General features: G+C 31.4%; 1 protein-coding gene across 1 annotated transcript; it reads right to left on the bottom strand.

The window, feature by feature from the left end:
* LOC129217500 (uncharacterized) lies at positions 1–9,549 on the bottom strand. The gene is made up of 4 exons (XM_054851811.1): positions 9,035–9,549; positions 6,626–6,800; positions 4,477–4,576; positions 1–80 (listed from the first exon to the last, which is right to left on the bottom strand). Exons 1-4 carry the CDS (start codon positions 9,236–9,238, stop codon positions 41–43), a joined length of 519 nt encoding a protein of 172 aa, XP_054707786.1. The 5' UTR covers positions 9,239–9,549; the 3' UTR covers positions 1–40.
* Between the last annotated feature and the right edge of the window lie 1,743 nt (positions 9,550–11,292).

Genomic DNA, 11,292 nt, shown 5'->3' with positions numbered 1-11,292 from the left:
GTCATTTCATTTATTATGCATTATTTATAACAATTAAGAATTAATCAATGTTTTCCACATTTTTCCCCTGTCTTTGCATCCTGAAACAGAAAAAGAAGTACTTTAAAAAATGATATTTATTTTTCCAACTGTCGAAAATTCCGCTTAAAGTTCATACGAAAACACCTACTCATTACGTTAATCATATGGGATACACATACACTATATGACCAAAAGTATTGGGATACTTTCAAAAATTCATATTTTAAAGAATTTCTCTAGAAATAAAAGAACAATTACTTTGTAACTTTTGTCATACAAAAGGTATACTTTAGCTGTCATTTTCCACTGAATATTATATCACCCATACATTTAGGAGAGCAACAACAAATTGAGGAAAACAAAAATGTTTTTTGATCATTGTTCATCGTAAACAGCTGAGAATAAGCTGTCAATTTCAGAAATTAGGAACCTTACTATGTACAATTATTTTACGTACTTTTGAGAAAATATCACTGATATTCATGAAGATATAAGCATTTCTCTCAAAACTGCGAATTTTATTTGAAGGTTTTTGGCTCATAACGCGTTAAGTTTTTCATCAAAGCTTACCAAACATTCAGAAAACTTGACAGTACACAAGAGAAGTATAATATTAAAATTTGAAATTAAAACCTTTTAAAATTTAATGAAATATGTACATTTAAAGCAATTACTTTTTCACTATGCATGTGCCAAAGATAGCAATTTATAACTTTTATTATCCAAACCCCCAAATAGGTTCTTCAACTCATAATAAATTTCAGTTCAATATCTTAAAAATTCAGTAAGTTATCAGCAATATAATGAGATGAATTTGAATAGATCTTGGATAGGCGACGACTTATTAGGGGTCATTCGCAAGTTTGCAATATTTGCTTGAACTTGCTCAGTGTGATAAAAAGATTATTCGTAAATGATCCCTCACGATTCGCAGTCTGCCCAAGAGCTTTTCAAATTCAGCTTATTAGAACGCTGATAACTTTTTGAATTTTTAAGATATTGGACTGAAATTTTATTATGAGTTGAAAAATCTAGTTAGGGTTTGGATTATGAAAGTTATAAACTACTATCTTTCATGCATGAGCAGAAAAAAATTAATTGCTTTAAATGTTCATATTTCATCAAATTTTCAACGTTTTAATTTCAAATATTAATATTATACTTCTCCTGTGTGCTGTTAAGTTTTCTGAAAGTTTGGTAAGCTTTGATGGAAAACTTTACGCATTATGAGCCAAAAACCTTCAAATAAAATTCGTAGTTTGAAAGAAATGCTTATATCTTCATGAATATCAGTGATATTTTCTCGAAAGTACGTAAAATAATTGTACATAGTAAGGTTCCTAATTTTTAAAATTAACAGCTTCTTCTCAGCTATTTACAGTGAAAGATGATCAAAAAATATTTTTGTTTTCCTCAATTTGTTGCTGATCCTCTAAGTGCATGGGTGATGTAACTTTTAATGGAAAATGACAGATAAAACATACCTTTTATGCAACAAAAGTTACAAAGCAATTGGTCTTTTATTTCTCAAGAAATCTCTAAAAATGTGAATTTTTGAAAGTGTCTCAATACTTTTGGTAGTATGGTATATATTTTTAAATATCCTAATCATATTTTTTAAATGATTTATTTTAAATTTTTTCTACCTGTATTAAAAAGGGAAAAGAATTAGATTTGTGTGAAAAATCTCAGGCTTGACAAATTTAAACGTTTTGAGGTATATGCTGAATCCATTTTGAACATTTTTGGAAAATGTCTTCCTCTCAACTTTTGTGTGCCTGTATAAATGTAACCAATTTTTTGTGGCTAATTTAGCTCAAAAACACCTGCCTGAAATCAAACAAAACTTGGTACGCATATGTACACTAGGGCATCCCCTCCCCCTCCCTAAAAAGTTGTTTTTCCAAGTTGCACACCCTCTCATGTTTTTTTATGTCAAAACAATAGTAAAAAAGTTTCATATAATTTGAACATTGACAACCCATGTAGACTTACTCCTGAAAGTGTGAACCAGCACTTGTATACTAAGCTGAATTGCAGAAAAACATTTTTTAGAAATTCCTAATTTCATGTCAATAAAACATTGCTCCACTAGCTCCGCTTATATAACAAAAATATTTATTCAAATTAAAAAGTATTCATGTATCCCGCACTAAGCCTAAAATTTATAATTTCCTTCAAAATACTGATTTTTTTCTATATAGTTGAAAAGAACGTAAGGTAAATTTTAAGAAATTACTGAGCTGAGAAACAACAGCAATAAAGTAGGTAATTAGAGAAAAATATAAGTTTTTGTTCTCATACAGTATTAAGTCTCCCACATAGAAAACAAAACTTTGGATTTTTTCCAAGTTTAAATTATGGTTTTCATTTTAAAAACATTTTTTTTAATTATTCATTTGCAAATGTTGATTTACAAATACAAATACAAAAGTGACGACCAGCAACAGGCTCTGGGCCCAGCTAGACTGGTCCTAGTCAATTTACAATCTCCAGTGAAGATCATTGGCCCTCTTAAAACTATCTACTCCCTTGCTCATTACCACCTCTTCCGGTAAACTGTTCCAAGGTTCCCCCTACCCTGCTATAATAATAATTTTTCCTAATATCCATGTTAGCCTGAGATTTAAATAGCTTAAAATAATGACCCCTTGTCCTGTTTTCAGTGCTAAACTTCAGCCACGTAACATCTTTGATTTTAATAAATTTAAACAACTGAATCATGTCCCCTCGGTCTCTTCTTTGCTCAAGACTATACATTTTTAACCTTCTAAGCCTGGAATCATAGTCTAAGTGAGAAAGTCCATTTATTAGCCTTGTAGCTCGCCTTTGAACCCTTTCCAATACATTAATGTCTTTCTTAAGATAAGGAGACCAAAACTGAACAGCATATTCCAAATGAGGTCTTACAAAACTTCTATATAAGGGCAGAAGAACTTCTTTAGATTTGTTTGAAATAGATCTATTGATAAACCCAAGCATCTTATTGGCCTTGTTACTAGCAATGCTGCACTGTTGGCTCAACTTTAAAATCCTGACTTATTAAGACCCCCAGATCAGTAACTTTGTCTGCCTGACTAATGACTGAACCTTGCAAATAATAACTTGTACACTTATTTCCAAGTCCTAAATGTAGCACTTGACATTTCCCAACATTAACAGCCATACCCCATTTATCAGCCCACTCCGTAATATGATCTAGATCCTCTTGCAGCTGTTTTGCTTGTTCTTCATTATCTACAGTCCCCATAACTTTGACATCATCAGCAAAACAATTCATGTACCCAGAAATATTTTTGTGAATATCTTTCATAAAAATAATGAACAAAACAGGCTCTAACACTGATCCTTGAGGAACCCCGCTTAAAACCTCACTCCAATTAGAATAATTTCCCCTTACAACTACCCTTTGTTTCCTTCCGGTCAGCCAGTTTTTTATCCAAATGAAAGTTTTCCCTCCTATTCCTATATCAGCTAATTTGCTAAGTAGAGCAACATGTGGTACCTTATCGAAAGCTTTTTGAAAATCAATGTAAACAACATCTACAGGCTTCTTATTGTCCAAAGTCATGGTAACTTTGTCATAGAAATGTAATAAATTAGTTGCACAAGATTTGCCTTTCCTGAAACCATACTGAAAACTAGTCAATAGATTATTAGTCTCTAGAAAATTTACTATCTTAATTTTTATCAATGTTTCAAAAATTTTGCAAACCCCTGAAGTTAGACTCACAGGTCTATAATTTCCCGCACTCCCTTTAGACCCTTTCTTGAAGAGCGGTGTAATGTTAGCCAGCTTCCAGTCCTCTGGCACTGTCCCCGAGTTATGAGAAGCATTGAAAATAAAATATGTTCAACATATAACGAACGTATTCAACGAATGTTGTCAACAACAACGAACATATTTTTCAAATAAAATATTTAATTTGAAAAAAAAGTTTGTTGATAATTTTTTAACTTGATATTTATTTAAATCTAAATGTAATTTTTGGAAAGAAAAATAGAAAAAATCAACTTTTTAAAGAAAATTATAAATTTTAGGAATGTAAACTATATATAACTTTAATAATCAAAAGTAGATGACTCTTTCAAATTCAATTGAATTTTTGACACCAAGATAAATTTTTTTTTTTTTTTTGACATTAGAATACATTTTTTGTTTCTCTAAAATTGTACAGAAAAAACTAGTTTTGAAACACTGTTCCCAATAATTCAATTTTTAATTGATAATTATTTAAAATTGTTTTAACTATTAAATTTATGTTAGGTCACATAAATAGTTTTGGTAACTTTCATAACAACAAAGAGTGATTTAATTTGTATTTTACAAAATAGATTTTTTTGATTTTTTTCTTACTAAACCAACCATAATTATAAAAATAAGCATTCCTACAGAAATTAAGCATTCTTTCTTAAGCAGAAATATTAACTTTCTCATAAAAAACAAATAATAACCTTCGAGTTCTTCTAACTTTGGCTTGGTTGAGCCAGTCTCCCACAGCTTCCTTCATCTTCACCTCTGTTGCCAAGTCTCTAAACACACTTTGACAAGCATCTATAAAACACATAAGAATAAACTATGAGGAATGAAGAGTTTATGTACTTAACAAGGGGTTTTCTTTTTTTTTTTTTTTTTTTTGAAATGTAACTGAATCTACCTATTACATAGAAAACAATTATCATAGATTTTTTCGCCAATAAAGCATCAGAAGTTTTCTTATTTGCCCGTTTTCAACCCATTAATCAAAATACCGGAAGGATTTCATTGCTAAAACATCGGAAAAAAAACTAGAGGCAGGTCGAACATCAGATGAGTCGAAGTTTTCCTTCATTCTTGCTAGATTCAAGTTATTGAGAATTTACAGTATTAAGCATATTAATATTAGAACTTATACAAATACAAATGTGATACCAGTTACATACTCTGGGCCCAGCTAAGCTGGACCTAGTCAGTTTCTTAGTCCTCAATGAAGATCTATGTCCCTCTTAAAGCTATCCACTCCCTTGCTCATTACCCCCTCTTCTGGTTCCTCCTCTAGGTAAGCCGGAGATTTGAATAGCTTAAAACAATAATCCTTCGTCCTGCTTTAAATGTAAAAATTTTAACCCATTAACATCTTTCATTTTGATGAATTTTAACAACTGAATCATGACTTTGACTCTCCTTTGCTCTAGGTTAAACATATTAAGCCTATTAAAACTGGTATTACAATCTAAATCTGAAAGTGCCCGTTCTAGCCTAGTTACCCTTCTTTGAACACTTTCCAATACAGAAATATCTTTCCTGCGATAAGGAGACCAAAATTGAACAGCATACTGTATATTTACCTGCATATTATCCGCCCCAGCAGTGTATAATCATTTTAACTTTGATTCTAAAAAAAAAACTTCTGGCCGAAAGTTAGGCATAAAAAATATGCAAGGACAGCATGTATAATATAGGGGTAACCCCCATGAGCAATAACTCACCCCCCTCCCTAAATATTGGAAAGATCCCACTATCCAAAAGAGAAAAATACTCCTCAAAACACCCCCCGCTCTAAAAATTTCAATAGTGCAGTCTGAACCATGACCCCCCCCCCCCGTTAAGTACCCCTGTTTAATGAGCAATAAAAACATTTCAACAAATTTGCACACAGTGATTTGTGTGTTTTGTGATTTAGGATTTCTTGGTATTGGGAAAAAAACTGGCTGTTTTCTTAAGAAAACAATAAAATTATATGATATTTTGAAAAGGACATAATGTAGTACAGTTGTTAAAATCTCAGAAAATATACAGAAGGGATATTTAATAAGCAGATTTAAGGAACAATATCTTTGTACAGCCTAAAAATTTTGGTGAGGCCAATAACAGTCACAATAATTTCAGAAAATTATAGTAATTGGCCCCCTTACAATTCTAATGACCATTCTATAGAAGTTTGCCAAATATCACCAAAATCACCAAACTGACACTGTATTTGGCACCTCAGTTTTGTCAAAATTTTTGTCGCCAACTTAGCAAGAAAACTAGGAAGACAAAAAGCTTGCAAAGTTGTAAAAAATATTTTGCAACCAAAAGCTTGCAGATATATATCGCCAAGTGGTCAGGTCACCTGGCTGCAGAGTAGACGTCAAGAGTCCAACTGTTTTTGGGGAAACAGAGTCAGAGTTGGGAGTCAAAAACTATAAAATTTTAAGAAAAGGAATTGTTCACTTTCTCTCCGAGCCCTCATCTCTGCCAGGGCTAGGGAGTAAGAATTGAAATTGTGGAGTCAGAGTCGGGTTGATTTTGGAGTAAAAGTGTCAGAGTCAAAGGCTCTAAAATTTCAGGAGCCATTTATTTTCCGACTCTGCGGCCTTAAAGATCCCCAATTTATGACATTACTCCTGTCTGCATTGACAGAGCCATGGGTAACCAAGTTGAATAGGGGACTCCAATATTTTAAAGGTTTTTTTCACCGTTATTTGCAAAAAAATCAACAAGTCACTTTTTTGATGTTATTCAAAAAAAAAAAAAAAAAACTACTTAAAGAAACGGGTTTTCGGATTCCTGCTGTCAAGCATGAATGTTTTGAACAGGTCAACTAGTTTCATTTGAATATTTAAAAAAAAGCATACTTACGAAAAATTGACTTGGCAATTTCTGTAGCAAGAAAGGGCTTTTTTGACATGTTTTTCACTAAGCTCTTGCCACTTATTGAGTACTGCTCGGCAACTTCATCACTTAAAATCCGTCGCAACATGTTGTTTATATGAGATCTCATATCACGGCCTCCGACGGAAATTAAAACTTTAACCTAGGGATTAAAGGATTAAAGGAAGAGTAATTTATCAATATTAGCACAATACCTATATCAGTAAAAGAAAGTTTTGCTCTGTCTGGGTCTTGACAAGACTAACTAGCAAAATCTAAAACCTTGCCACAAAAGTGAAAAAAATGCTATAGATGTTTCCTGCACCATGAAATTAAAATTATGTATTTTATTGATAAGCAAACCAAGAAAACTAAGTTTTCAACCAAGCGGAAAAACTTTGCCCAACAGATAGGGGTAGGAGTTGTCTAAAAGCAGAAAAGTAAAATTCAACCTAAAAATGAAACTTTTCATGATGGTATGCCTATATTTTAAGATACAGTAAACTTTGTAGACCCCATAAGAAATTTTCTCTCTTTGAAAAAAAAAAACCCTATGCTGCTGCTGTTTTTTTTTTTTCTGGAGAAGGGAAGGAGAGATGCAGTTAATCAAAACACATGTTCAATATAAAGCTGTTTGTTTTGTATATACTCTGTAACTGTTGCAATCATTCCTCTTCTGCAAAAAATTTACAAAAATAAAATAATATAAACAAAATTAAAACAGCTGTGCAGCAAATTTTGCAGATAAACGGTTTTAGGGAAAAGGAATATGATCTGATGTTTTTGATTTTTTCCCCCTTTGAAAAGAAATGAAAAATATATAGACGAGAGGGGGGGGGGGGGTAGGAGTATTCCACTCTTCTTTCAAATTGAAGTTCCGTGGCAAAGAGAGGGGGGAGTTGGTGAAAGTAAATAGTAATTTGTTTTATTAAAATGCCACGAAAAACAAAATTCTCTTCCTTGTGGTTGGAAAAAACAGACAGAAATGAATGCAAGATCGGTGCTGTGCAGAAAAGAAGAATTTAAAACATTTTGTTCTGTATGTACATTATCTTCTAATATTGATAATAAATAATAATTGAGGATTTTCACAAGTATTGTCTCATGCTGATGCGGCAAGACATAAAAGGTTGACAAGTAGCTTTAAAAAAATCAAGGTGTATTTTGAATTCCTTGTTCTTTGTCTTCTACTGAACACGAATTTATTATGATGAAGCAATCCAAAGCTTTTGTTCCTAATTCACTCCAAGATAATATTTCAAAAGCAAAGGTTTTCTTAGTTTTAGTTGTCATAAAAAAATTATTAATTTGCATCTTTAAATGATTTATCTGTAATTTACAGCAATATTTTTGCTGATTTTGAGATAGCAAAAAGTATCAAATTATTTGATTAAGGTTGAGTACATAATAAATTTTGCACTGTACCTTACTTTAAATCCTGCCTTATTAAGGATATTTTTTCATCATTCTTTGTAATTCACTTTGATAAAACAAAAAGGCAGGTAAAGAAGCAATTAAAAAAAAAAGGCTGTAAAATCACCAGAACAACTGTTGTAAGCATTTTTAAGCCTAATGGAACATCATTTCAACGTCGGAAAATTATCGTTTGAGCGATCTCATTTTAAATTAGTGTGAATAAAACCATTCAGAAGGTTGCCACATTTTTTTTTCTCGACTGTGACTAAATAAAATTTTGTTTTTGTTTTGAGACAAAATTGTCCCCTTTTGATTATTATTTAATGATTTAACTTTTTTTTTTGTTCTGCCAACAGAAGATAATTGAGGATTTTAGTTGTATTTAGAAAGGGTTGCATTTAATTTGTTCAGAAATTTTTGATTTGCCATTTTCTTTCTAAGGAATGATTATTTCAACTTGCTGAACATGCGTCACTTGACATTGTTCTTATTTTCGAGGTACATCGTACAAAGCTGGGCAAGCAGTTAGTGAAATAATACATTATTATTCTAGCAATTAGATAAAGATTATGTACTTAATAATTCTTGTTTTTTAGATTTTTATGCTCAAGTATTAGGTACTGGCGGATCACAATTTTTCATAAATTATCACAAATTGCAATCATTAGACAATTGCTTAAATTTCAATACTTCTGTACATTGCCACATTTTGAGGTACACACTATGCTTTTCCATACAGATATTATTAGAGATAAAATTTGTTTTGAGCTCAAAGAGGTATACTATTGGTTTTGATCACATTTCTCTGAAAGCCGGGAGGGGAGGGTGTACAAAAATTGCATCAATTCAGAATGAGGCTCACTTTTTTAAGGAGGAAAAGAATACAAACAACAAAAGTCAAGAGCACAGGAAGTCACAAAATGTGTACTTTAAATAAATTTTGTTTGAAAATTGTATTTATAACTGCATTATAACCCTTACTATTAAATGTCGTAGATGCTTATCTTTAGACATCCTCTCATTCAGGTCCACAAAGCTGCTGTCACTTGTGAGAGGTAGATTTTCAAGAATTTCTAAACTTTCTTCACTTTGAACTTGGTTCTGGGGCTGAAATTTTTCTTTATTCTTCAATACCATGTCAAGTTTTTCCTCAACCTTTCGAAACTTGTCAGATATATCGGCCATCCATGCAATTATTCTGCCAGTAACAATATTTTGGCCTGTAAGTACAGAAAAAAGAAAACATTATATACAATTTCTGTTACCTCGGCTTCTAAGCCTGCATGAGGTAAAAACTAGCTCTTGTTTTAATTAATATTTCTCTGAGACAGCTGGGAAATCAATTTAAAAATTATTATTTGAAAATAATCTGGATTATGTTCAAAATCATATGTTTGCGTTCAACTATTGTCATTTGTTAGCTTAAAAAAGTCTGGATACTCTCTCTTTCTCTATAGCAAATATTCAATTATTTTCAAGCAAGAAACTAAAGCAAATATCCCGCTAAATTTTTCATCTGATTTTAAAAAAAACATTTCATATATTATTTATTGCTGCATGTTTTTTTTTATAACTTACTGACTTTTTTTCCTAGTGAATTTCTTCATAATATAACTAAAATGCTTAGAAATAAGTTATAAGAAAAACATTTTTACTTTATAGTTTTAATTTGAAGTAGTGTTTAAATACAGTCAAACTGTGATATAACGATTGCCAAGAGACTGGAAAAAGTTATCCTTAAATCAAGGATATCGTTAAATCGATTAGCCTTGAATTTCAATGCAATCAAATCTGGACTAGTGAAATGTATCACTAAATTGAGAAAATCGTTAAATCAAGCATTGTTAAATCGAAGTTATACTGTATGTTGCTTTTTTATGATAAAAATGTAATGTAAAAGCATTTTTTATCGTAACTTCTTATGCTAAATAATAAATATAACAATTGACTTAATGTTTCCCCCCCCCCTTTTATTTCTATATAATGCAATGAAGTGATGAAACTATACAAAAAGTATAATAATTATATGAAAGTTGCATTTCTAGTTTTATCAACATATGTGGCCTCCGTTATTCTGTCTAAATTAAATGTGGCATCCAACGGTAAAGAGGTTTTCCACCTCTGATTTAGATACATTAGTTCAATTCATATGAGCTTATAAAATAAAAGAATAGAATATACAAATGTAGCACATGGTTTAAAAAAAAAGAAATATTAGGAACTAACTAGTGTTTAAACTTTGTGTACAAATAAAATAATCAGGTGTCATGTTACTTTACCTTAAATATTAAAATAAGACGAAAAAGAGAAAAAAAAAAAGCTCAGCAAAAATGAACATAAATACTTACTACTTATTTTAAAAGCTGCATGTAAGAATTAGACAAAGAATTTTACTTTTTCATATGATAATTTCTTCTATGATGAGATAACAGAAAAAAAGTTTTAGTTTCAAGTACAAAAGAAACTTTCAACTGATTTTGCCAAAGAATCTTTTGACATCAAGTTATGATACAGGACTCAAAGCCCAGTCCTGATACATGGGCAAGTATATATAATCTAGAAAATAACCCGTCATCACATGATGTGGACAAATTGCCTATTTATCAGAGAGATTTGCCTTCAAATTTGAAGTATTCCAATAAATATCTGCACCTGAAAGCCAGACTAACGTAAGTCACATTTTCACTACTTTACAGGAGAGCGTAAAAAGGTTTGTATAATGCACATGAAGGTTGGGACTCACGTTCTTATAAAACTACCGTATTTTCCTGCGTATAATCCGCGGATTATCTGCTAAAAAAGGCAAAGTTTATGAGGTGCGGATTATACGCGGCCGCGGATTATCTGTGATTTTTTCCCCCCTTAACACCAACGCATTGAACCTCAATATTTTTGCAGTAGGATTCATCGATCGAGACAGTACGCCGACTGAATGTTGTTTATTTTACGAAGCATGCACGTTCTTCAACGCTGCCTGCCTGTATGTTGGTTATTTTACGTTGCTTGAATGTTCCTCTTGGCAATTCAGATCATGTAAAATAAGCAAGATTACAGTGAAATAGGTAGCCATTTGCAGAAGATTAGACCGTTTGCTCCTTTGTTTTGACTTTGTTTTTCAAGTAATTAGCGTACTATAACCAAGATTTCAAGAAGAAATTATTATATTTTAAATTATATTTCAGATTAATTTTGATTATGCCTTCAAAGTAATTACTTTTTCACGTTTTTAGTTTAGTTGC

The sequence above is a fragment of the Uloborus diversus genome, chromosome 2 (genome assembly GCF_026930045.1).
Source record: "Uloborus diversus isolate 005 chromosome 2, Udiv.v.3.1, whole genome shotgun sequence".
Classification (NCBI taxonomy): Eukaryota; Metazoa; Arthropoda; class Arachnida; order Araneae; family Uloboridae; genus Uloborus; species Uloborus diversus.
This window is presented reverse-complemented; position numbering and strand designations above follow the sequence as displayed.

Bases quoted from the DNA above. Each gene is read 5' to 3' on its own strand.
- LOC129217500 (XM_054851811.1), bottom strand. From the start codon at position 9,238: ATGGCCGATATATCTGACAAGTTTCGAAAGGTTGAGGAAAAACTTGAC. The intron at 6,801-9,034 runs GTAAGGGTTATA...TTTAATCCCTAG, and splicing joins AGCATCTACGACATTTAATA to GTTAAAGTTTTAATTTCCGT. The intron at 81-4,476 runs GTTATTATTTGT...TTTCTGTTTCAG, and splicing joins AAAGTTAGAAGAACTCGAAG to GATGCAAAGACAGGGGAAAA.